The sequence below is a fragment of the Rissa tridactyla genome, chromosome 5, assembly GCF_028500815.1.
Source record: "Rissa tridactyla isolate bRisTri1 chromosome 5, bRisTri1.patW.cur.20221130, whole genome shotgun sequence".
Classification (NCBI taxonomy): domain Eukaryota; kingdom Metazoa; phylum Chordata; class Aves; order Charadriiformes; family Laridae; genus Rissa; species Rissa tridactyla.
In genome coordinates, this window is record NC_071470.1 from 16,651,573 (window position 1) to 16,679,027 (window position 27,455).

Here is a 27,455-nt window from a genome sequence, read left to right on the forward strand (position 1 = left end):
TTTTGGATATTCAATAACATTTACTACTTTATCAGTATATGCTGGGTTGATTATATGAAGAAACCAACAAAAGCTGTTAGTTTACAAATTCCCTTATTCACAATGGAATACATTAAACATACTGTCTGCAGAAAGGGTTTGCTTAGCATCCCCCGGAGAAAAAAAAAAAAAAGTGTTCACATTCTTTAGGTCTGACCCGTGGCAAGGACATAGAAGGGTTAGATAACATCTGTTACTGACCATACGTAAGCTTTTAATGGTATAAACTCAGAGATTCAGACCAGCTGAATCCAAATTAAAATGTATGTGTGAAAAAAAAAATAAAAATGTGTGACAGGAGTCAGGGACAGAAGACATTCAGACTAGCATGTGGCGTTTTCTGTGAAGAGCAAGATGGTCCGAACGTGAAAAGCTACGGTCACAGTCTGGGCACTGAAAAGGTTTGATTCCTGTATGCTTGCGGAAATGCCGCGTTAGTTCATCGGAACGAGCAAACTTCCACGTGCATCCCTCCCAAGTGCATTTGTATGGTTTTTCACCTGGAAAAAGAAACACAGAAGCAGGGATTTAAGACAAAAACACAGCAGTTAAATATCTGACAGATTTATCCCCTTGCCTTGTCAAATTTCAGCTCAAATCTCAGCGAGTACTTGAATGCTTACTCAAAAAGTCTCCAAACAGCACTGGGCTGCAGAGTACTCTGCGCTAGAAACTGTGTAGTCGAAGTTAAGAGATCAAAAAATTGTTTCCTGCCACAACTTATTTTTGTATTGTCTCTCTGTTCCTCCCTCTGCCATATTAGCACTTGTTTTGTCTCATCAAGCCCAGAAGCGTGAAGGTTTAGGCATTTGTTCAAGTATTTTCAAAACCAGGACCTCATACGCGACATTAGCTGGGGGAAAGGACTGGTGTTACCATTCAGCACAGCAGGCAGAAATCTTCTTCTGACCTCTTAAAGTTACTGTAGTATAAATAACTGCCACCACTGCCACAAATCACTCAAAATCTCTGTCAACCATTACTTTCTAACATGTGATCCTCCTCACCACCATTGTGCTGCCCAACGGGTGAAGGGCTGACTTGTGTAGAGATGCAAGACAGACATGAACTGGGCTCCGTTTTACCTAAAAGTGTCCCGCACCTTTGTAAAAACTTTGGATGTAGCTATATTCAATCGGCATGCCAAGCTGAACCTTTCTGCTGAGAACAGAGGTGGGGATGTGTTTGCTGGAACGCTCACTCAGAGAAGGGGACTATCGGACCAGTGGTCAGCATCTCCACAGGAAGGAGAGGTGTTTGTATTTGGCACACAGTCCAGGCTTTTGCAAACGGGCTACTCCCATGGAAGGCTCAGTCAAATTTAAGAGTGATGCAAGAGGTGAGGTAGTGCAATTTGAACTGATTTGGTGTTTACAGGGTGTGCAGAATGAGTAATCTGCAAGCAACTGGACAGAAAATGAGCAAAGAGCCAGTGAATGTAAAGAATAATAGCAAACACCGGGATCCTGCTCTGCCTTAAGTCTCTTCTTGGGGGTTTTTTATTCTACATCCTCTGTCTTTTGTTCAGCCTATGATTATACTCAACGCCAGATCTAACTTCTCTCATTTTGTTATTTACACCTGTGGTCACCTGGCCACCAGCACAAAGGAAAAGCTTAGCCTACGATTTTACCATAGACTTGGTGAAAGAAAAGCAACAGCAATGCTCAGACCTGTGTGGGTTCTTCTGTGAGCTTTCAGGTGGGAGCTCTTAGTGTAGACTTTGTTGCAGCCTTCATAATCACATCGATGTATCCGGCGTTTTCTTTGTGTGTCCGGAGATTCCACAGGTAAAGGTCTCTTTCCTGGCTGAACTATAACTGAAGGGTGATTCCTGCAGAGTCAAATTGAATGTTAAAAATGAAAAACATTTAGCACAGCAAACCTCAGCTAATATGATTCATGACAGAGCCCTTTATTCACCACCACTCCGTCTCTTGGCAGAAAGAACAACATTACAGGCATGTCGAAAAATTCGAGGGTTTAGCAAACTTCGTGTATTCTAGCAGTAATATTTTTAAATGTTTACTCACTCTGTGGCATGATGTAGCCATTTTTACTACCCCCTAGCTTTTTTTAAACTTACAAAGGAAAAATCCCCTTCCAATTCCTGTTTTTCAGTCAAACCCAGATTTCTGAAACTCTGAGTTCATAGTGAACTTTTCTTGCCTGCCTTTGCAATTTTTCTCCTTCCTTCAAACGCCAACTAATTCGCTTGTAATTGGAAACAGATATTCCATATTATTAAAGAAATTGTATCTTTAGGGTTTCAAAGCAGAACTCAAATCTTTATTGTTCCAGCCACTCCTTTAGAGAGTAATTAAGAATTTCCTGTTTGGTGCTGGCAGGAGGGTGCGGCCTCCCTGTACCACTGACGTCAATTCCTAAAAGTAGAGTTTAGGCTGCGTGGCACACCCACAGGATGTCTGAAGTTGTCCCTCCACCTTCATAAACATCGGGTTTTTTTGCTTTTGAAGCCCACAGGTAGAGCGCAGGTAAGGCGTGGACGAACTACATATGGCCGTCGGTAACAAACAAAAACATAAACATTCGGGCACGTGAAAGCACATGGAGCTTCCAAAAAGGTGTCACTGGCTGCGGATATTTAGCTTTGAGTCACACCCCTACTGTGGAATTGGGGACAGCCTTGATTCCTTCCTCCATGTCAATGTTAGAAAAGGAAATCAAAATTTCAGAATTTAGAAAAGTTCGTCAAAAAGGTAAGTGGCATTACAAATCTTGCCACCTCACAAAGTTGCATTTTTCAACCCGTTAGCCGATCTGCATCACTGCTTTTAATGTATTTTTTTAGCTTTTAACTGAAACTTAGTATATAATGTGCAGATATTAGCATTCCTTGTTGCAAAAGCAGATCCTCCATGTGACAGAAACAAGCTTTTTAGAACTCCCATCTCTTCTCAGTTACTGTATTTCACATTTCTTTACTGACTGAATTACATTTTACAACACTAGGTTATATGGGTTACTTAAACCAAGTTCCTTTAGGGCCTAATTTTCAGAAACACTGATTACCTACTTCTCTCAGCAAAATAAAGGGCATGTGCTGAAGGTCCTTTGGTTAAAACCAAATGAAAAAAGACTTATCAGGCACAGCAAAACAAATCTTGTGCGTGGTTTACCAAGAAAAAGATTTTCTATTAGTCTCCACAGCAGCAGGATGGGAACTACTGATGTGGGAAAAGTTTAATTCTGTTGCTAATTCTTTTATTAGAGTTACAAGCTTGAAACTGGGAGCCAAATTCTCTTTCTTGGGTGTTTCTGTGACCGTTGAGTGATGTACTCGTCAACTACACATTAAATCTAGCTAAAAGTATTGTGATGGCAGGAAAAACTCAAGATGGTGACGTGAGACACAGCTGTACACGCTCTCAAACAAGAAAGGCAGGCTTTGAGCTTCCAACGAAATGGTTCTCTAAAGCAATGCTCAGTTTTAATGCTGCTGCACACTAGTCTTTTTGGAGAAGCTCTGGCTTGGGCCAGCAAGCAAACTTGGTTTAAATCCCTGTGTGGGGAGGCTAGTCCTGGGCATGGTGACCTCTGGAAAAAGGGAGAAAAAGGATATATTGTCTGTACACTGGTTGTGATGGCTTTCAATCTAAGATGGTTTAAATAAAACATGGGGAATTCGTCCCTGTCTCATCTTCCCTTTAGAGGAAAGGAGGCTGGCAAGACTACAGAATGTTATCAATAATCAGGTAGGGTGTGGCAGTTTCAAAAAATGGTTAAGGCGGTGTCAAAAATCAGAGGTAAATATTAAGTAAGAGCAAATAATAAATACACAGCCCTAATTCTTTCATTCCCTCTTACACAACCAGATACAAATTCATGTAAGTCCAGCCATTTCAGCATCATTCTCCAACAGACAAGAGCATCTTCCAAAAATCATGTTACAATTTCAACAGCTTTTTCTCCTTTTTTACTGACAGACCACACTACATTGACAGCGTGAGTTAGACTTGCAGTTACAAGAAAATACAATGGTAATGAGGCTTCTTATGTTTGGTCAGAGATTACTACCTCAAGTTTCATCTTAGAAATAACGGCAGCGTTACGTCAATTATCAGACATACCAGGAAGTCCAGCAATCCCTACAGAAATGCCACCAACATTACATATATATAATGTATAGGACAAACACTAACACTAAAGCAAAATCAGTCCCTCAAAAGTGAGACTGAACGTTTCCTATGCCCCTTTAATGTAGCTTGTGTGTCTGAACAGTGCACTTTGGGCAGTTGGAAAATGATAAAAAAGCATTGCCTAACTAGAGCTCATAAAGCGGAGAGAGGCTGATGAAGCTTGTGAAACAACAGGAAAGTTTATAAAGGTCTAGGTCTCTGTCTTGTAACTCGGATAATTTGCCTATGTATTTCTTTTTGAATGACAAAAAGATAAAAACTACCATTTACAAACTTCTTGCTAGTGATACAGCAGAATGTGAACTGGGAAGGGCTGGCTTTAGGAACGAGCAAGAACTGCAGCTCTACGGGACGGCTAGGAAGCAATTTAAGCCATTACAATGTGAGGACAGGGTCCCCATAAACATAATGCTCTGCACGGGCATGCAGAAGAGATGCTTTGGAAACGTGGACTATTCAAATGTTTTCTGTAGCAACGCTACCTCCACGTTATACAAAATTTTATATTCTTTGCTCAGCGGATGGGTTTCCTGTGGAAACTGGACTCATTAAGAAATAATTAATGCAAATCACTAATGCAGGTGACAAGTCTGCAGAAGTCTCGGCCCTGGAGGAAGGGTGTGGTATCAGCCGGGAACAGCATTTACTGGTTTGCTCTTGTTAAAGAGGCCTAACGAAGAACACTGAACCATTTGATAGTTCTGAGCTAGCAGGAGTTACAAGCAGACACAGACCTGACTGCCTTGTGGGGGAGGCCCATTGTGGAAGATAAGTAACCACCTAGTAAACATGGGTGTTTACTATTTTATCATGTTTATTGTAATAAAACATAAGGTTATTTTTAAATAAACAGCAGATAGTTTACAAAAGCTAGCTGGCAACGAGTTAATTGCAAAGAGCCTGCAATCCAGAACCTGCATCTAAGCTGGTTAGAGACTTGAAAATGAGGAGAGGTGCCTGCAAGAGGGCTGTGCAGAATGTAGTCAGCCCTGGAGCCGCGGTGTGCCTTCTAACTTGTCCTGAGCAGGAGGAAGAGGCTGCCTTCTGAAGGCAACGCAGACTGCCCGTCCCGTGCTTTCCCTCTCTTTCTGAAACTCCCCACACTCGCACACTGGTTTGGGGAGTCTGGCTCAGAGCCCTTCTCCATCCTAGGAGGTGAGGTCCCATTCAACTGCTCCGAGGGCAATAGTGAGCAGGAAGAAGGGGCAGAAATGGACTCTGAGGTTACATACCCTGAGCCCAGCTCAGTTCCCAACTTCAGCTCCTGACAGAGCCCTGCCTGCTGAAAGGGTGAGCCGGGCTCAGGGCCGCTCCACGATTTTGGTAAGTTAACAGAATTTTCCCTGGGAAAATGGGAAATGGAAGGGTGCCTATGGCTCCTCAGGTACTTCCTGAGAAATTTTTAGCATTTCCAATTTAAAAGTTTCTGCCCCAGACCTCACTTCTTCCTTCTAGCCCTTGCTCTGCCTTCTGCAAACAGGACTGTTTTAAACCCAGTTAGATCTGTGAAGCGGTTCGTGCAGTGGCCCCAGTAACAGTTGCACCAGCACAATGAGTTGGTACTGGGGTGGAAACAAGTGGCTGGGAGGAGAGTGAGCTACAGGAACTACTTGAGTTGCCAAAAAAACAACCCACAGAACAATGGCCTCAGGTAAACATGGAATTTCACTGGAGATACACAGAACTTGGAGCCCTGAGAGGGTTCTTTCCACCAAGTAGCCAAAATATTTTGAAAGACAAATCTGTCCTCCAAGAAAAGAAAGTCACAAGAATCTTTTTAAAGAAAGGTGGTTTAGGTAACATAAATACAGAGATCAGTATGAAATGTCTTTACAGTATCTTTCCAGTTTGCTGCTGGTTTTACATGAACAGGTACCACTGGCTTATTGGGAGTCCTACTGTAGGATTGGGACTAGCACTACTGTAAAAATGCATTATATAAATGGCAGATCTAGAAAAAAAAGTTGAAATAACATTTCACAGTGGCAGTGTGTGGGGGGAAGGATGTTTTTCTGTATTTTCTCACACGTTCTAAAGCACAGCAACGCTCCCTCCCGCTCCTCAAAATTGGTAACTGCTGCAATGAACTTCTTTTAATTCTTCTGCTGATCTTGGGCCTACTGTTAGCTACTTACTCTTGCAACATTACTTGCTGGGGAGACAATGAGGTCATCATCGGAGGTGACATTTGTTCAGGATAGAAGTCAGTCTTCGATGGTTCAGTTCCTGGCTCTACTTTGATTGTTTTCTTCAGCGTAGGCTTCTCATAAGACTCAATGACAGGCACTGTATGGGGGAGGGGAGGAGAGGGAAGGCAACACACCAAAAATATGTAAAGTTATGGAAATAAAAATATATATGTAAAGGTCTACAGTTAAAACAAAAAAAATATCCCCCAACTCTACTTTTAGTGTCACAGTTTATGCTAAAATGAAAAATCTTCCAGTTTTAGTCTATCTCCTGATGAACTATGATTCAAAACAATTCTATTAATTTTCATCAGCCCAATATTTTTATCAGTCTGAATGTCAGTAGATAAACAGCTTTATGCAGGTATAAATCAGAACAGAATACGACCTTATAAGCTGGGTAAAGTATTTACACAGTAAATTCTATGCCTGCATATTATAGAAGAACAGGAATTATGTCCCATTTCCTAAAATGTGAAAAAACACACAAAAAAAGTGCTCGGATAGGCAGTTATTTTCCCAGGATGAGACGGCATAAGAAAGAAACTGACAACACCAACCTTGCATGCTGCTTGGAGTTTCCATCTCATCAGCAAGAACTGTGGACACCATGATGGGCTGCTGAAGATGGGGAGCGTACATAAAAGGAACTGGCTGGACCACAACAGGCTGTATAACCGGGAGGATTCCAGGGCTTCTCAGTCCGTGGCGCGAAAGAGCAGCAGCCATTACAGGTGGGATCGTTATTGGCATGGAAATAGGCTGTACTCCTGGGGGTGACGGGGTGAATTTACTGAGAGGTGAGCTGGGTGAGGACAGAGTCAATCCAGGGGAAGTTCTCCTGTGCACAGTCTGGAATTTTAGGGGGGAAGGAGAACTCCCAGTCGAAGGTGGTGAGCTTCGTTTGTTCACCGTAAGGTCTACTGGCTCCATCTGGATTCCATTTGAGAGTCCTTCGGGGTTTGAGTAGAATTTGTTGTGCAACATACTCGGTGTAGAATAAATGACGCTGTATTTGTTTGGCTTCATTTGGTCCATGTAATTGGACGGGTATGACTGTCAGAAGGAGTGGAAAAAAATAATAAAATCAAACAATAAATCAACACACACACAATTACTGCTGAAAAAGAAAGGCGGCTAATACAATTCAGGCAAAATGAAGAAGTTTCAAGAAAGCACTTTAATGTACTTTCTAAATAAAAGTGAATTAAATAAAGCCTAAGATTTCACACAAAGGAAGTTATTCAAGTAGATTCACAAACCGTTTCAGAAGCAATGTAAAACAGATGATGAAAACAAATCCTCAAGGCTTACTCAACTCTCTTTCTCCCTTAAAAACTGCTTTTCGTATACTAAGCTGCACATTACTTAACTGAGCTGGGAGATACATGGTGCTATGCCCAACATATAGCCCTATAATGAGTATCGTGAAGTCAAGCAAGAGGGGAGTTAAAACTGGACTTAGAATGGCAAGTAATGGGTCCCGACCCTACAAGCAATAAAAAATACATAGCTGAACTATATAAGCTATGGGTGAGAAACTCAAGAACACAAAAAGGTAAACTCTGAACCTTTTTTTTTTTTTTTTTTTTTTTAAGGAATAAAGCAGATAACTAGCCAGTCTGATTTTGGAAAACTAGTACAAGGATAAACTTTTGGCATGTTGAAAGAATATTCCTGTTAGTGGTAGCTAGCAGTTCCCATTACAAAACCACACAAACCCCAAAGCTAATCTTGACCTATGTGATGACCTCCACATTTTAGTGGAAATAATTTTTATAACCCGAGAAGTATTAACATTCATTGTATTATTAAACAACTATCCAGATCAATTTTGCATCTAAAAAGCGTTCGAAACTGAGGTTGTTTACTAACAGATTACTTACAATGGAAGCCGATGTCATGTTCTAACAGCAGATAGTCATAGAAACTGCAATCTACACAGTTTTATAGCCCTTAGATGCTGTAAAATTTTTTGAAATAAAATGCTATCTTTGGATTATAGGTACGTAAAGCTTCACATTAAGGCTAAGCAGTTTCACACTAATATTAAAAAACTGCTGAATTCTTTGGCACCAAAAAGAGTTTGATGAGTGGAATTAAAAAATGTTCAGAATGGTAGAAAGTGAAGGAGATTAGAAGTATAAAACTACTGTATTTTTATACAATCATTTCCATGACATTTCAATTATTTTTTTTCCTGGTGTGAAAACTTCTAGCAGTACATCTTCCTGGTTTCCTACCTCTGTCTTCCCTGTGAGGGACACTACGTGATTTTAAATGTCAATGTTAACTGAAAGTATTTTTGCAAAATGACACAAATGTATTTTTCTTCTTTTCGATTACTGTTTGAAACAGTGAGTTTAGAAAATATTAGATTTTCCTACTATGCTTCCAACACTGTGATAACACAACAAAGCTGAGTCACCTGTTCCATAAAATACTCTAATAAAGCAGCACACACAATGGTGATCAATCTTCAAACAGTAAATATGACATTAAAACCTCTGAAACTTTATTTATTCTCTTTATGACTGTTCTTACAACTCAGTCCATAAAAACATTCATCTTTGATGGTAACTCGTTCCTCAGAATTCTATTAAAATGCCATTATTGCAAGCAGTGTTGGCTAAAACGAGTTCTACAGATCTGACACCTCTGTGGAGCGAAGTGACACAACTATTAGCATTCTAGTGATGAAGGCCACTGAATATTGATAGAGTTCAATATTTAGCAGTATTTAATATCTACTCAATCTGATCAAGTTATGGGCATAGACAAAACCTCAAAATTTAAACACGTAAGAGATATTTAGTACTTCTGCTAAAATTGCTAGTTTTTTACAGTACAAAGTTTACTCAGCTTCAACAAACTGTAAATGTTCCACCTGTTGTCCCAAATCTGGGTTCTTTACCCGATTACATGTTACATTTCATTTTTCTAGTTAGTATCAATTTTACTACAACATAGCACTAAGCATCAGTGCATTTACAGTGCTGCAAGTTTGTCAGGGATGATCACAACCTACAAACATTTCCTCCATTGCAAGAACAGTAGAAAGGAAAAAGACTGTAATTTTCATCTTAGGGATCTTTTTCCATCAATGAGTCTATTAATGAACGAAGCATCTCCAAGCTGTAACCTTTCTATATAAACAGTTATCCTCTTTCCACTCTTCAAGTAACACCAGGTGTGTGTGTTGAAAAAATACCAAACTATTAAAATGTTGCGCAGAGAACTGTAAACTGGAAAAGTTAAATAAAATATATTTAGACAAGCAAGAAATACTTTCCAAGAATTAGGAAGAAAATACTGATGTTTTTAAGAAGTGATTATTTTAGGGACTTGGTATTTTACCCCATATGCCTTGCATTATTTTGCATAGGAGGTTTTCATTGTTGTAATTAAGCTGGCATAGATTTAACATCAGCTATTTTTTCTGGCAGTTTGGGGAAGCTGACTCATTTTTCTACACTTTTCTTCCTCCTGCGATTTTAATTGCTATGTTTCTATCTGAACTGCAGATAAAGTTGTGATAGAAAAATGTGGTGCAACAAATTATCTGTGTTGGGAAGAAAAAGGGTGAAAAAGTTGAGAAGAATGCCACAACAACGAAAAGCAGAATATCTGCTGTTAATCAAGATGCTCTGTTTGGTGGAAAACACTTTTGCTTCGCTACCAACGAACCGTGGTTGAAACCCTGTTCGTTTGGAGTCAGTCACACTCAGACCTATCTCCTGGTTCTGAAGTTAAGCTTCCTGTATTTTTTAGCGCAGCAAAGTTGCAGTTTCTTGCTGCCTGGGACACAGCAATTGCCATTAGGTTGATATGAACCACCACTGCTTTCGAATTTGGGAAGTCACTTTCCCTTCCTTTGCCAGGGAAGCCGACGGTACCCCTTGGGGAATATGGGATGGGAGAGTATGGAAGACTTCACAGTATCTCTCTGTAAACAGGGAGCATTAACAACGGCAAACAAAGAAAAAGCCCAACCAGCCGCGTTTTGTTTTCCAAATGCCACCAACTGCAGGAAGCAGGAGTGTACTTCACAGCTTATAAAATCAGTCTTTTCTTACCTGTCCTAGAACTTAGGTGAAGTATTCTGGTGGAACAACGGAAAATTAGGTATCATTGTTCCATTTCCCTGCAATGTTTAAGATGATACACTTTCCTTGGATTTCTACTGTGGGAATTAACAGCCTAAGCAGGAGTTTGGTCCGACTTGGATTAAAAAAAACCAAAACAACAAATTCCCACTTCCCTGTAAATTCTGCTTTCCACAACACCCCTGTACAGAGCAGTATGTCAGCAGATCACTATAAATTAAAGACGCAGGATTGTATTTCAACGTATATTCCTTTACAGTGTCCTTCTAGCTCTTTTTTATGTTTGGTATCATCACTCTTTTGTCCTTACAAAGCAATTAATTTACCTTTCCTTGCTGTTTGTCCATAATAAAACCCAGAGCACTGAAGCCACAAAGAAACTGGAAAATAAATCAAAGGAACTTCTAATATTCTTGAGACATATCCATGTGGCTCACACAATTAAGTCAATAAATCCAAAAGGAGAAAGAATCACCATGCTTTTTCTCTTAGCAGTCTATCAAGAATAAATAGTGGCCAAATACACCACAAGCACACCTATCACCACCCAGAAATCTGCTGCTTCCAGAAGGGGACATTAGCAAGCACTAATCTGACATAATTTGCTAAATTTTGTTACGCTGCCATAGTGAAACATCTTCTTGGTTATACAGGCGAACAGATTTTGAAGCAATTCACCAAGTCTTTTATAAACTCCGTAACCCTATAAATTTAACATAAAAATTTAGCCAGGCTCTTGGGAAAACAGAAACAAGTGAAGAACCTGCTTATCTATTTACACTATTTGTCAAATTAGTATCATGTAAGAGGAGAATAGGATTTAAATCAAATAATAGCTAATACACGAAAAAGCATCCTTACCACATGAAATTTATATTCCAGTACACTACTTAAGACCTCAACCCCTTCTGTAACATAGCTGTCTTTAAAGAGGTGAAACAGTAGTTTTGGGACTGATGGAAGGGAAGAGAAAAACAGTTTATTTCAATTAAAAGAAAGATGGTAACACATAAAAAAGCAACTTCTTTCACTAAATGGTCACTGGTATTTGTCCAAAATGTTTAAAAAGTTCTCACAGCAAATATCTGGGTAGGACTCAGATGACTTTGTCACTAGTTCATTAAGAACTCTCATAAAATGTGTTCAATAATTCAATAAATAGCATGACCTGTTGGTAGAGTGATGAAATACTGTGGGTGCGAGCTTCAGTCATCTGAGAAGTATAGTTAATCCTTTCAGCCACACACCCTGAAATATACTGGTGTCAAAACCATAATTTGTTTCCTTCTCCCAGCCCAACTAATGGGAATTTTTAAAGACAGACTTTATATCTACAGTATACCTATATATGTGTGTGGGTATATAAATACATACACCTATATAAAGTGTGTGTTCAGGAAACCCCCCTAAGGGGCTTCATCTAGTTTGGCCTCTAATGATACTAGCTGAATGACAGATAAAATACAAATAAATCCTGATTTAAGACTTATGTCAGCCTACAGTGAACTGAATGCTATGCTCAGCACCTCCAAAACATCACACTAATAGTTTCTCTTTCCTTCCACCTTCTCAAAAGAAGGTAAAGAAACCCAACACAGTGGCTGCTGTCCTTTCCTATGTTCTCTCCATACATGATTCCTCCGTTCAGAGGTGTCTCCAGAGCAGTTTCTGCTGGGGAGCCATGGCGGCAGGGCTACAAGGAAGCTGCAAGACCAAGAAGCGCTGGAGAAGCCAGGACCTCAAGGGCTTGGGGCTGAACAGCCTGCGTGCGTACAGAAACACACACACTCCTCAGCCTGAGGGAAACCAGAGTCATCTCCATCAGGGGAGCCTCACTCAAAAAATGTCCTTTTCTCTGGACTTCCTGCTTTTCCTTTTTTTTTTTTTTCTTTTTTTGCATTATGCAGTAATGAAAAGGTAACCATACAGATTTGGTAAAATGCTCTGAATAGTCTCTAACGGCTGGTCAGAGCGATGACACCGAGTTGTAAGAACACATAAGATGATGCCAGAGGTCCAGCGCCTGGGAGGTACTGCACCTCTGCAAGGACCACACGGTATAGAATAAGCAACATTTGGAACTACAGTCTTGAAATGCACTTGGCTCAAAAACGCTCTCCTGTTCTTCCCATTGCAGTTTTTCCTTCAGCTGCCAACCTGGGGAAGAGCGCTCACTCCCCTCCTGGTCAGCCTGCTGAGGGACCAACCCTGGCCATCTTGAAGAGGCCCACAACTCTCTGGGGCAGGACCTTGTGTCTCTCATGCATCATCCCAAGCCACTGCAGAACCTTCCTTGGGAGATGAAGGCAGGTGTCTACAAAAGACAGCCCACAGTGTCCCTACAGGGGTTTTCTGTTATTCGGGTAATGACACTTTTATTGTAAAAGTGGCCCATTTCCTGCCTTTGACAGACTCCATTAGATATCCTTAGATAATTGTAGATAATCACCACTAATCTTAATATGGTTGTGCAATAACTGTGATTGAAGTGACAGACTGGACAATACTAAGGTTCTTTCTTGACCCCGATATTGGAATTTGTCAGATGTACACCCTCAGTGACAGATCAGTTATTTTTCTGTCATTGTTCTCAAGTAAATAAACCCCATGAAAGTCAAACTGTAATTTTGAATTGCATATAAACTTAACTGTTAAAAAGTTTTATTAATAGCATTGAAGAAATCAGACTGCTTACAGATGCATTTAAATTGATGGCAGTTGTTCTACATTTTAAATAAAACAGCAAGCAGACTTTTCACTGAAAGGTGCCGTTCAGAGCATGAGTTTAGTGCACTCTAATTTATGCACCCTGACTTCACCCTTTTAATTGATCGGCTTTTCCAAGGGTGTGGTTTCATGTTACACTTAATCTGATCTTATTGCAGGCTACTGCTGAAAGGGGAGGTCCCATTCCCTCACCCTCCATCCTGCCCTTGCTCTAGCAGCTGCAGAATGAGTCAGATCAGCTCTTTGACCTGACCAAAAAATAAGGGTATTTTTGATTGGTTAGCAGCTCTGACCGTTCAATGAGCTGATCCAAAGGATCCAAATCGTTCTGCGGCCACACAATTGCCTCATGTCATACGAAGGAGACACAAAGCTGGAAAGGAGGGAGAAAAGCCTGAAGAGTCCCTTTCAGCAGCTGCCTGCAGTTGAACAGGTGAAGTATACGTGAAACTGCTTCCTAAGGCCATACGTCCCTGGCAGCCTAAATCATCACAATTCCCATTGTCCCCCTCCCAGCTATACGTGCCTGCTGCTCTTGCTGAACAGACTCTTCTCTGAGATGACCCTATACACCAAGCTGATGGAAAACTAACCCAATCAGAAAAAAAAAAAAAAAAAAGTCTCCCCTTCCCCTTTTTTCCCCATTCCTCCTCCACTGCCCTGGTTCTCATCTGTTCACATGGTAAGGTCATGCACCCGGCTTACCCAGCAAAAAAGCCACTCCTTTTTTTGCTGCTTAGAGCGCAGAGTTAGCCCCAGGCACAGGTTTTCAAGACCAAGACAGAAACAGAAAAGGGGATGGTGAGCGGCTGTTTGCTTAGTTCAAAGGTTCAGAAACACCGAAACCACAGGCTCTCGCCACTTCACTGTGAAGTCTGGCAACCTAATTTCAACCCACCTCCATCAGCAGCCTGAGCTTCAGGGATCATATTTGCACCATAGTGGCTGGGGAGTACTTGGATGTTCCCTCTCCTGCTCTGGGGATGGGAGCACCAGCGGAGGCAAGGGGGTAGGTCATTTAGGGCCAATAAATTCACATACTACAGAAAAAGTTTTCCTAGAATGTAAATTTGATTGCCCTAAAACCCAACTATAACTTCACAGCCTTCCCTAGGCTAGTCTGAAGTTTAGAGAAAACTTGGTAAGAATTTAAACATGGAAAAACTATAGAGTCATCACAAAAGCTAAAATATTTTAAAAGTCTTACCACTGAAACAGGCTCCATGGCTTCTTGCTTGATGGGGACTGGGTCAAACATTAGCATCTTTTTTATTCACCTGTTCTGATGCCTCTGATGTTCTGGCCTGCAAGGGAAAGACAAGGTGTTAGAAAGCTGCAGAAAACCCTCTGATCAACTTTCAGAACTCTAAAGAACTTACTATTTTGTCAGATTAATGTGAATATTTATCCATCTCTAACACAGCTCTTAAATATTTGACTGAGTTTCATTTAAATATTTCAGTTATTGAAAGTTTATTCTTTCCCTATTGCTATTGAAGCAAAGGGACATCTGCTCACTTTAATGAAAGTTAATTTGAATTTTTATTGTGCATGTCAGCATACCAAGATCACAGAGTTGTCACTTTCATTAGCTGTCATTAGTGTGTGAACACATCACGGTTTAGACTATGTATTTCTCATCAGCATTATAACTTCAGAATAATCTTGTTTAGCTGATAATACAGTGAACTGATTCTGGAGAGGTTATTTCTTGTCCTGATAGAAAAGTTGAAACACCCACGTACACTGATATTGAAATCAATGCTAAAGAAAGATTAAAATCCAGGACTAACTGACAGGTAGATTCAACACGCTGTAATGACTTAACATAAAAAATATATCAGCTATTTCCCTGAGATAATAGATTTAGTGACAATTCAACAACAATTTGCGCTAACTGTGCAAAAGAAAAGCTCTTCAAAAAAATCTGGTTGTATTCTGTGCAGCTTCAGTTGTTCTTTCTACAGAGTGTTCAACCTCACATCTGACTTATCACAAACTGCCTGAAATAAAAGTACTTAGCATAAAGCATGTCATAACTTAACTCCCATACTACACATTTGCCATAGTCAACCTGGAAAGATGCTGTGAAGGAAAGGAGGAGCTATCTCTTCTGGGGTAAGCCATAAAGGTACAGGGTAAAAACCAAGAGAAGCAAAGGGAAGTTGTTCTCCATGACATTTAGATGTTGGCAAGCTTTGATAAATCACTTCAGGTTACACATTACACGACTGACGTTAAAGGAGGAAGTTCTGACCATACACTGTACAGTGCACAGCCCTGCCTGAAAGGGGCATGACCTCTATTAAGATGCCAGGACAAAAAAAAAAAACAAGCCAAAAACAACTACACAAATTCAATTTCGACCAGTAGATGGCACTGGAAAGAAAGGAATACAGCCAGACTACACCATCCAGAGAATTTCACCCTGCGGAAGTGGGCTAAAGGCTCAACAACAGATTTGTAGTTGGGGCTGGAAAATTCTCCAAGAACTTTAAATGAAATTTTTAAGATGTACCTGCTCACATTAAAACAGTTCTAATAAGCCTACACTAATGAACAATCTTGCAATTAACTATCAGGTGTGTTAATAGATAAAAATTTGTTAAGAGCTGCCAGAGAAAGACAGAATGAGTTTTAGAAGTCTATCATTAATTATTCAGGTATATGAATAAAGTTTAAAGACTTATGTAAATCTATTAAAACTGTGTAGATTTTGAATAATTGAAACAAACAAGTATCAAAAGTAAATTAAAGTATCTTCATAATTCTAATTCTCCTTACGGAAGTCAAAGGCCTGAAAAAACCAAATTGCAAAAAAAAAGTGAAACAGAGCAGCTCAATGCAATTTCCAGTTTAAACTTAACAAGTAGTTTTATTTTAGAAGCAATTGTGTAAGATGGCACTACCTGCTGAAAGTTGTAATAATTTTGTAAATACTTTAGGTATGCCTGTGAAGAGGTTATTAACTATACTATTTTTCTTTGAATTATTATCTTTTTCAGGTTTTTAACACTTCACATAGCTAGAATTAATGTTTCAGAAGACCGTCTTCCCGGAAATATATCCACGTATTTATGCATTAAATTTTAGTTTATATGTGCATAGATAAAGTGACACACAAAGGCAGGCAGGCTGGCAGGAAGGAAAAGAAAGAAGGAAAGAGAAGAGACAAACAGAAGGGAGAAAGAGAAGAAAGAAAGAGAGCAAGGGGGTAGGAAGGGGGAGAGAGAGAGGAGAGAGTTTGTTCTACGGAAGCAGTCGCACTCCGAGGCTACTCTTTTTGTCACTTTTCTTGTTTGAAAGGAGGAATTTCTTCCGTTTACGATTTACTCCTTTTCACCTTTTACCTCAAGAAAGTGTGTGAAAGACACTCGATACACATTTCACATGTCATGCTACATTTGAGTGTTTCCTGAGAAGGCTCGCAATTACTGTGCAGGAATTAGACTCACGTAGCCAACAAAAAGTGCAATGCTCTGAATAAAAGTGAAAAGTAATTCCCAGTCTTTATCAGGCGCAGTCATCTAAGAACAGCAGAGAAAAACGTTACTTTTATTGTCGCGTCATAGTACAGAAATTGAGCACTTATCACTTGAGACTCTTGAGCAGCAGGTTTCTTTTCCCCATTTGATAGCGACTGGAAACCAATTTTCAAGAAAATTAATTAATACGTAACGGTTGGTCCTGTCAGTCCAGACCAGAGGGTCAGATTCTCATTTGGTGGAAACGGGTAGAGCTGCTACAGAGCCAATATAAACCAGCTTTGGGTCTGGCATTTAAAATTCAGCAGAAGAACACTTTGCCAAGACTGCAAACAAACTCAAAAACCAATTCTCTTTGTATTTAAAAAAATGCTCCAAATCGATTGCTTGGGCCACACTCACAAATAAAATAAATGCACGCACACTCACACACAAATAAAGCACGCTACTTCCAGTAAGAAGTCAGTATTTTTTCCTGGTCTATTAGCAAAATCATGCCTACTAACTCAAAAACTCTCTCTCCTAAACATTTGAGAAGGGGGCAATAGGGAAGGTAAAAAGCCTAATCTGTTTCTATTACAGAGGAATGAAAAAACAGTTGGGTTCTACTTTACACACTGACTTCATAACGTACTTGTTTGAAAGCCCACAAATTGTTTAGTAAATACAACTAATTTCTGGAAAATCAAAATACCGCCTCTCATTCCTGAGGTACACTAGAAAAAACAGTGAGAAGACAACAATAGATTCATATTAAGCCTATTAAAAAGTAAGGGCCTTTGTCTTTCACGTTACTAGATAAACTATTTTGCATTAAAGGGTTTTTTTCATGTGGGTTAAAAGAATTTAACATGCATGTAATCTGAAACTAAATAATTAACTACAATCCGGTAGGCAAACATTCCACCCTCTTTTTTTTTTTTTTTTTCTCTTTTTCTCTCTCCCTCTCTTTTTCTGCTAACAAGCCACCCGGTTTTACTTTCTCGCCTCCTCCCATTCACTCCACCCTGTGGATCTCTGCCAAGTCAGTCCAACTTGTCCAAACAGGACACGGCTTTTGATAAGATTCTGCTCACACCCTGTACTTCAGAAAGACAAATGAAGCAATGGGGTTTTGTATGCAAATAAGGGCAGGTGCAAGGTAAAGTCCAGGCGAAGTCCCTCGGTATTTTCCTATCTGAAGTCCAGTGAAGACAGAAAGCCAGAAAAAACACAAACTCTGCCCTTATGATCCAAGATGCAGTGAAGTATCCCTTCCAGAAGGGAAGTTCATCATCAGGAGAGCTCATCGCCTTGTCAGGATTGAAGATTTCTCGATATTAACTTCCTGACAGGTACGGTTTACTGTTTCAGAGACATAATGAAGAGTAAATGAAAGCTTAAAGGTACTTAACTTGTATTCTGACAACAAGGACTTGTACAGATTATTTAGCCTGGATGAAACGAGCAAAGCGGTTAAAGAATACGCCCAGACTGCACATCTGCACTGCAGAGCAGCTGGAGGAGAGCAGCCGCATTGCAGCTCCTCCCGGCAGCTCTGTGCATCTACCTTCGAGGTCCACCAACTTTGCAGACCTGCTGTGAAAGGAAAAAGGAAAGGGTGGGGTGGAGAGCCAGTTTTGACTCCGCACATCCAATGACAACAAAGCCTCCCTCTAGCACACAGCCTTTGCTCTCATTAAATACCAGGAAGAGCAGACAGTGGCCTGACTTGTTGCCGACAGGGGGGTGGTGACCATGAATTCTCCCGCTCTTCACCCTGCATGGAAGCAGGCGAGGGGTTTGCTTTCTCAATCTTTGTGCCTGGGGGAAGCAAGGAATGCTGCCCCGAGGTACAGTGAGGCTTTGTCTGGAAGCTTCAAGGTATGATTGTTATTGTTGGTATAATTACAGAATAATGTAATGATATCTGCTAAATTAGCACTGCAAGAGTGCCCTCTGCAAAGACATGGCTGCTCTTGCAGTGCTGGTGGTATCTAGCAGCCAACGTTAAGTCATGCAGCCAAAGTTCTTCATTTCAATTTGGGACAACTGGTGTTTAGGACTTGGGCTGTTGCTGTGAAACTATTACTTCTGTGAGCCTTAAGTCAAACTTCCCCTGATACTAAGGAGAAGTGATAATATCAGAAGACTCTCCACTGATGAAATCCAAAGGGTGGGGAGGTTTTCTGAACCTGGATGAGAAGTCTTCTTCAGTGAAACCTTGAAACAGAGCTTGACAGAGAAAAACCAGTTTCTGAGACCAGGATTCCCTGGATAGGCTAGAAAACAAAGAGTGTTCCAGGGCTAGTAATGAGATGTGTTTACACTTACTGTACCAGTTGCTCATCAAGACCTGAGTCAGCAAAAAAAGTGTTGGTAAAGTTCCATTGACTTTAATGGGAAGTAAAGCAAGCGCCTAACTGCACTGGGCCCCAAAATAGCAGCAGGCAAAGAAACTCTGCAGCTCAGCACAGCCGTTGGGCTCAGGCAAAGCAAGAGCAGGGGACCCAGACACGGTGCTGGGGGAATGGACCAGAGCAGCCAGCCCATGAAGAACAGCACAGGGGGAAAAATCTGTGAAGAACTCCTATATCAAGAAAACGGTTCACTGATCAGCAGCCTTCTGTGTTTGTTTATTCACTGCATTTCCACCAGGAAACAACAATAACTGTTGAAAATGTTAGGATATCATGTAAAAAGAAAACGGTATCTGGGCAAAAATTTTCTGCGGGAAGTTTTATTTGATAGGCACAAAGAAAACGAGTATTTCCGTAGGATTCTGTTATTTTGTATTTCAGACTATTTTTTCTTTTTACTGACTTGAAAAATCTTTTATCTTCCATCAGAACTGCAAGCAGGCTGAAAAATCTGGTTTTTTGCACAACTTGTGCATCCTAACTTTGCTGATGTCACTTCATTTGACCCAGAACCGTTTTGACATAATCACTTATCAGCTGTGTAACAGACTAATCAGTATTTCCATTAAATTTACGATAATACTGTTACAGGCTCTTTGAAGCCACATGCCTGGAAATGGCTTTCTTGCAGGTAAAAGTTTTGGGCAGAAAAGTTCTCGCAGTGCTCATTAAGAAAATACATTCTTTACGAAGGAAAAATGGAGCCCATCTAAACCCCATTCAACCTCCAGTTCTACATTTACTGAACCTAAGAGGGAGAGAAAGAAAAGCTCTTGAGACACCTCCATTAGACAATATTCTCCCTTATCAGGGCAGACTGCTGTCTGGTTTCCTGTCTCAAGCTAGTTCTTAGAAGGAGAAACAGTCTAGTAAGGATAAAAGATCAGACTTTTGAAAACAAGTGAAGTATGTGGAATGGTATGATAATCTTTCCCTTCCAAACTGAACTTTTGTTTTTTTGTTGTGTTTTTCTTAAGAGGTTAATTTTGAAGATAATTTAAAAGGAGAAATAGAAATTCTATCTTTTTATTATGAGGGAAGAATGACAGAAAACACCGTTCTCTTAGGTAAAGGGTTCTGCTATTTCATGAAACGTACGAAGCAGAGATTCAACATTTTTGATAGTATGGGGAAGAAGAAAAAAATAATCTAATCCTGAAGAAAAGAAGTGTAGATTTATGAATAATAGCCTAAACGATTAATTTGAATGAGGATTTGAATACAGGGCAAATGTCGATGAACTTCTATGTACCTACCGAAGTGGAAAAAAAAAAACAAACAGGGAGAAGAGATGGATAGTGTAGTGGGTACAAATGAAACAGTGATCAAAGGAGCTTAGACTCTTTAAAAGTCTGTCATCCTTCATGGATCAAGTTAGTCTGTTGGTAACACATGCTGACTGAATGATAGGCAGACCATGAGTTTGTTGTGTTTTTTTTTTTTTTTTCCATTCTGACTTAGTTTACTATTAAAAACCTGTTAGAACTTTATCTTTCCAGTTGTTTGATCTACACTTACACTTCCTTCCCCTGGGAGATACCAACTATGGCTAAAAACCCTCAAAAGAAGCCTCGGCATCAAGTGAATGCTTAACAGGGAAGGGTTAAATCTCTCCTAAAACCAGCTCTGCCAAACTTCATATTCTGGATTGGAAGCAACTAGCCTTGGAATGAAAACACAAAGCTTCAATGCTGACAGCATAAAAGAACTCTAAAAGACCTCCTGTTAGCAGTGTTAATTAATATTAAAAAGTTGGTTTACAAAACCATTATAATTTTAATCTCATCCCTGATTTTGTAGAACTTCTGGCTACAAAAAGGTGTGAACCACAAAACTGACTGCATTTATTATACAACAGTTTCCAATATTAAATGCAGTTAAATGCAACACTTTTCCTCTGTCATGGGAAAAAAGATCAAATACGTTTGAAATCCTGTGCAAATTAACAGTACCAGAATTAAGATTTTTGATCGGGTTCTAATGGATAAACTCATCCATGATATTCTAAAAGGAACAGGAAAACAACTAAGTAAAAACAACTGAGAGTAACAAATGAAAATAATCAAGAAACAACTTACCAAAACTGTGTGGCCAAATACTTCTTGTTCTCTGGATTTCTGAACAGACAAAAAACAAGTTGATGTAAGGATGTGCACATAATTCAGTAAAAATTATTTTTCACATACAATTAGCCCTGAAAGAGGAAGTTTAAACCATGTATTTCAGATACTTCTTAAAAGATACCTGCAATGATCACAAACAGCTAACTTTCAGCATCCAAAAGAGCAACGTCAGGAACGCGAAGATTACTTAAAAATGAGTGAAATAAAAAAAGGGGTAAAATGAAAGGGTGGAAGTATTTCTGTGTGTACAGGAACTATGCATATTCCGGCCCATAAGTGACAGAGAAGAATAAACACTCCATCTTGCATTTTCATCCAGGGACTGATTCAAAGCCCATTGAAGTTAATGCAAGTCTTTCTCTTGATTTCAATGAGCTTTGGCTTGGGTCCTCTAGCTCTTCTTCTGTCAGATCCAAAGCAACAGAAAGATTTATGTTCTCTCTCTGAATTTCCTCTCAATGTTTCTCTATGTCTGCCTGCAACAGGGTGGGGGGAAAAGATAAATATAAAAACGAGAGTAAAAAATTTATTTTTATGCCTTCAAAAATGCAAACTGTAGGACAGCCATACCTATTTATTCCAAAGCAAAATTAGCCAGCAGTGCCTCATTTTCTGTAATACATTTGGAAGACAGTGAATCTTCTAGTTTGTATAAGGAGAAAATACCTATTCCTTTTGAGATCTGGAAATACAAAATGCTTACGGTGGGCCATTCAGGTTGGGTAAGGGCAGAAGCCAAAACCCTCTTACAAGTGTGAGCCTACAGATGTGGATCCTCTTCTCGCGCTCTTTTTTACACCAGTGTATCTCCGTGACTTTAATGGAGCTATTCCAGGTCAGCTGCTGAGCAAGCAAGAGCAGAAAACTGGCTCACAACTTTCTGGGGACTGGAGCACAAGTTTTCAGTGAAGGAAGGGAAGCTCTCCAGCTCACCCCCAAAACTACATTGTGGAGTCGAGGGCGTGCGTTAAAGGTTAACTTGGAAACCTCATGATGACATAAGACAGGCATCTTAAGCAATCGCGAGTGTGTAGAGACACGATAACTCATTGGGTGGAGATTGGGAGTTGAGGGGCAGTGACAAGGGGCCTGGACGAGGCTACTGATCCGCCAGAAAACAGCCTGAAACAGGAAAGAGCACCACATATGCCACTTGGAATGTGTGACGCAAACCCCAGCCTTGAAACAAAGAACAGGAAACAGCTCTGCTGGCTGCGCTGGGGAGAAAGCACAGAGAAACATTTAGGCGGCCCTCCCTGACCCTATATTCATGAGCAGCTGGAGTCTTTTAAAACAACAACAGTGGGTGGAGGTGTTTGTTCACTGGGTGTGAATAAAAACACTGTCCTAATGCAGGGGACCTGCCCTATTTACAAACAGGCTCCCTCAACATCAGGGAGCGAGAGATTTTTAGACACCACAGGTCATGACAACTAGCTGAAACCTTCCCTGGGACCAGTTGGTTTATTACTGTATTTACAGAGTGCCAGGAGCGAAACAGAGCTACAGCTTCATGGCATCAAAGAGGCAGTGCCCAGCCTGCCAGTAACCACGTTCTTTGTAGAGCCAGGGGGATGAGGCCATTGCAGGCGCGATTCGCAAACCAAGGGGTTTGTCCCGGACAGCATCTCACTCTTGGTCAGTACTGCTCAACAGCTGAGGACCGACATCACTCAGTGCACCCAAGCACATTTTTCTAAGCCATCGCACGCTTAGCCTTCTACATCCCTGTTTCACGTGCACTCAGGCTTCATCTCAGGACCCGATTTTCTGTGGATATAGTACTTCTATTTTTGAAGCACCCAAATATACAGCTGAATAAATGAAATAAGCTGACGACACGAGGCAGAGGAAAGGCACTAGCTTGCCTCGATGTCATGCAATAGAATAACTTCAACATTTGTTTTCCTTCAAAGCCATGGTTTTGAATACTGTCTCTTCTCTTACATACTTTGCATCAGTTATTTATATACTGTGGGTGGGACATCTAGTATCATCCAATGTGAGAATGTGCTACTGCGAATTATGTGGACGAGTGCCACCGTAACACTAATAATTACTGTGGGGTTTCACGGCTGGAGTTTAACAACACCCATGAGGTGACAACTGGCTGCTACAGCATCTACACAGCAACCTGTGGGTGTAGGTTTTATGCCGATGGTATCAGTTCCTTACTTTCCTCATACTGAATATCTAGAAATGTAAGTAATTTGGTGGTTGTACAACTCCCACCTCTATTATCTCTGAGCCTTCGACTAATCTCATTCGCATTTACATCATTATTTATCTGAAGACTTTTGCTTTTGGCTAAACAGGTGTTGCCTAGGTCAAATCCTCACAGTACCTAAGGGCTCTCCCGTGGCTCTGCTACTTAGAGGAAATTTTGCATCGTTTCTCAGGGAAGGGAGAGACCATTTAGTATCTTTTTTTTTTTTCCTCCTGACCTTACCCCCAGTCTCCCTTGCGGTCCATAGCATAGCTATAACAGGGCTGTGCGGGGCCGGGGGGGGGGAAGTGATCGCCTGCTTGGGAAAAAATAAGAAAGGCCACTCAAGTCATTTTCAGGTTTTTTGTATTTTGATACTAGACAAAATATTCTTAAAAATACAAAGGGAAATTTAGTTTGAAATAAATTTCTTCTGGGTCGGGCAGGATTATCGAATCCAGATGTAATTCCTCTCACACAAGAAATAGCTCCCCATGCGATTATCAAGACAGTGTATCTTAAAAGTATTCTATGGAAAAGTCACTAGTGAGCAGCCGTGTAATCCTTTGTTTTCAATACAGGTAATGAACATTTATGGATGTTAGTGTAAATAAAGCCAAGACTTCTGAGCTCTCCTATCAGCCACCCAAATTCAGCTTTACTCAACAATAAAACCTTCAGAGTTCAGCTCCGCAAATAGTGACACTTCCTGAATTTTCAAAGGTGAGGAAGCAAATAACACACCGGAGGCAGTGCAGGTACGCTACCCAAATCACCAGGGGAGTATACAAAGCAACTTTAATTTATTTTTTTCTTTTTCATGTAACTCTGGAATGACCACCAGAGCTATTCTGAAAGAGAAGACCTATTTCTCCCAGCCTCCGGCGAGGTGCTGTGATCTCCCAGCGCGGGATCCTGTTGATGAACCTTCCTTTTTTCCTTTCCTTCCTTTGTGCCAGGCACTCACCTGACAAACGTCCAAAGCAACTAACTCCTATTCCCATTTCGGCTTAAAAAACCAAACCAAACAAACCCAAAAAACAACCCAACAAGCAGGCATCCAGAAAAGGGAAGCTAATTACGGTGGCAATTTCTAACTCCACGCGTAACCGAGGTGCTGTCCCAGGCGTTTTAACTTCGCCTACCTCCGGGCTGAGCGGTCTGATGGCAACACGAGGGATGGATTTTTGGGAGCCGGCCTCATCCCTGACTTCTCCGGGAGTTAAAGCGGGGACACCCCCGAGAGGCGACCTCCAGCCCTGGCGCTACCCCCACCGCCCTCAGGGAACCCGCTGTCCCCTTCCCCTCGCTGTCGCCCGGGATCCGGTGACACTTCTCTCCCCCGCCGAAGCCGAGCCTGTCACGCCCCGCCGGGCGGCCGGGGGCTGAGGGGCGGGCTGCCCGCAGGCCCTCCCGCCGGGGGCAGGCGGCCGGGAGGCCCCAGGCTCCCCCCGCTCCCCCCCCCCTCCGCTCCCCAGCGCCAGGCAGCGCGGCCGGCGGGGGAGGCGGCCCCGGCCCGGAGGAGCGGCGCCGGCGGCCACACAGGTGCGCTTGCCCGCTCGGGCGGGCGCGACGGACGGCGGCAGCCCCCCTCACCTCACAGCCCCGCTCCGCTCCCGCCGCCTCACCGCGCAGGAAGTTTCACAGCCGCGGCGGGGGGAGCCCCTGAGGCGAGTCCTCCTCCCTCCGCCCTCGACGGAGACCCCCCGGCCCCGCCGCCGCCCCGGCTGCGGCTCCCGCTCTCCCGGTTGCCGGTGGCGTCCCGTCGCTCGCAGTGCCTGGAAACTTTCCTCCTCCGGCACCTCCACCCCGCAGCCATCCCACGGCCCCCCCCCTCCCCCCCGTGCCGCCCTCACACTTACGCTCGGCGGGCGGTGCGGAGGGCGCCGAGGTTTCGTCGGCTCCCGCAGCGCCGGGGGTCGCGCTAGGTGGCGGAGGAGGAGGAGGGGGGGCGGAACTCGGGAGGCACCGAGGCGGGAGGCCGGCGTGTCCCGCGGCTGAGGCGCCTCCGCCGCGGCTGCGGGTACTGTGTGCGAGGAGGAGCTGCCCGCCCTGCCCGCCGCCCTGCCTCCCGCCCTCCGCCCGCTCGCCTTCCCCCCCGGGCTGCTGGCACCGGGCCGCGCTGTCACATGACGCCGGCGCCGCTCGGCCCTGCCCGGCTCCCCGGGCCGGCGGGGTGAGTGGCGGTGGGAGGGTCACACGGCGGGGAGCGCGGCTCGGGCGGGCCGGGCGGTTCCCCCCCCTCCCCGTCCTCCCCGCCCGCGGGGTGGAGGCTCTGCCGAGGGGGCCGGGGCGAGTCACCGCGCACAAACAGGCGGGCGGGCACGCAGCGACTCCCCGCCGCCCGCCCTGCCTCCCGGGGGCAGACGGACTCGCACAGACACTCATTATCCCCGGCAGCCCGGGGAGGGGAAGGGAAGGGAGGGGAGCGGGGCCGCCCCGCTGACAAACCTGCCCGTCCAGCTCCTCCTTCCCCGCCCGTGTGTCAGGCAGAGGCGTGCGCCTGGCACCCGGCCCCGCCGCGCACCCCCTTGCCCTCCCTCCGCGCCCACCCCGGCCGACCCGCGGCGGCAAAACAACAGCAACACCCAGCGCCCGGGGGGGAAGGAAGGGAGGTGCTGGCTGTGGGGCGATGGCTTCGCCGGCGGGGGCTGGGAAAGGCAGCGGGGCGGCGCGGAGCCGGGCGGCGATCCACCTCCCCCCCCCCCCCCCGCTCCTCACCCCCTTCTCCCCGGCCCTGCCGCCGCGGGGCTGCCCGCGCCGCGCCCCGTCGCGCCGGGGAGGAGGCGAGGCCGGGCGGGCCGAGGCGAGGCGAGGCCCGGCGCTGCGGGCCGGAGCGCGGCGGGCGTGGGGCGAGAGGTGTCGGCCCGCCTCCACCCCGGCTTGGCAGCTAGCCCGCCCCGGCCGCCGGGACTGCTGGCTGCCTGAGGCCCCGGCCGGGGTGGTGGTTTTATGGCTGACATCGTCCCGGCGTGCCTCGGCTCCGCGCCGGGGGGGAAGGGGCAGGCGGGGACAGGCGCTGCCAGCTCCCCTTGGCTCCCCCTGCCCCGCACCGGCCCGGGGCGGGGGTGTGTGTCCCGGTCCTCCCCCTGCCTGCGCGCTTCTCGAAGCTGGAGGGGCAGGAGCAGGGACTTAACTCAAAGCAATGCTTTTCAAAGAAAAAAATACATCCTGTCCTGCTGTCTCAGCTCCATCGGTCAGGGAAAGGCGCTGCCACTACTTCACTGTATCGTGCTTGCAGTTGTTAACAGTGTGGCATGTAAATTCATGTCCTTTCCTGATTGATAGAATCGTAGATGGTTTGGGTTGGAAGGGACCTTAAGGATCATCTAGTTCCAACCCCCCTGCCATGGGCAGGGACACAGAATCATAGAATCGTCCAGGTTGGAAGGGACCTTTCAGATCATCGAGTCCAACCATTAACCTAACACTGACAAAACCACCACTAAACCATCTCCCTCAGCACCATGTCTACCTGTCTTTTAAATACTTCCAGGGATGGCGATTCCATCACTTCCCTGGGCAGCCTGGTCCAATGTTTGATAAACCTTTCTGTGAAGAAATTTTTCCTAATATCCAATCTAAACCTCCCCTGGCACAACTTGAGGCCGTTTCCTCTTGTCCTATCGTCTGTTACTTGAGAGAAGAGACCGACCCCCACCTGCCTCCTTCAGATAGTTGTAGAGAGCTATACCTCCCACTAGACCAGGTTGCTCAAAGACCCATCCGTCATGGCCCTGAACACCTCCAGGGATTGATATACCTAAAAATGACCCCAAGGAAGAGGCAAATGCTGTGCTCAGCAAGGCCCTGTGCTGCAGCACAAACTGTGTGGACAGATAGAAAGCCAGCGATGCTTCTTGTGGATGGGGAGGTCACCCTGCAGGCTCCCATTATGTGCTTCATCTTGTGGGTAAAGTCAGTGGTAGGTGCTAAGCGTCTCCAGCTCCGTAGGAGCTGTGTATTTAACTGCCTCAATAGGACCCTAATGTAACCTGCTGTTTTTTTGCATGTTTGGCTT

The 27,455-nt window shown here is 43.5% G+C and overlaps 1 protein-coding gene across 3 annotated transcripts; it reads right to left on the reverse strand.

The window, feature by feature from the left end:
• KLF3 (KLF transcription factor 3) lies at window positions 1–25,520 on the reverse strand. 3 transcript variants are annotated; one of them, XM_054202063.1, is made up of 7 exons: window positions 25,297–25,520; window positions 21,184–21,222; window positions 14,429–14,525; window positions 6,949–7,444; window positions 6,335–6,485; window positions 1,713–1,873; window positions 1–539 (listed from the first exon to the last, which is right to left on the reverse strand). In XM_054202063.1, exons 3-7 carry the CDS (start codon window positions 14,483–14,485, stop codon window positions 358–360), a joined length of 1,047 nt encoding a protein of 348 aa, XP_054058038.1. In that variant the 5' UTR covers window positions 14,486–14,525; window positions 21,184–21,222; window positions 25,297–25,520; the 3' UTR covers window positions 1–357. The 3 variants fall into 3 exon arrangements, with proteins under 3 accessions (XP_054058038.1, XP_054058040.1, XP_054058039.1); XM_054202065.1 differs by lacking the exon at window positions 25,297–25,520 and adding an exon at window positions 25,031–25,169; XM_054202064.1 differs by lacking the exon at window positions 25,297–25,520 and adding an exon at window positions 24,580–24,811.
• Between the last annotated feature and the right edge of the window lie 1,935 nt (window positions 25,521–27,455).

Excerpts from the sequence above, each read along its gene's own strand:
- KLF3 (XM_054202063.1), bottom strand. The coding sequence starts at position 14,485 with ATGCTAATGTTTGACCCAGTCCCCATCAAGCAAGAAGCCATGGAGCCT. Across the intron at positions 7,445-14,428 it reads CCATGGAGCCTGTTTCAGTG|TCATACCCGTCCAATTACAT; the intron begins GTAAGACTTTTA and ends TCCTTCTGACAG. Across the intron at positions 540-1,712 it reads TCACAGAAGAACCCACACAG|GTGAAAAACCATACAAATGC; the intron begins GTCTGAGCATTG and ends TTCTTTTTCCAG.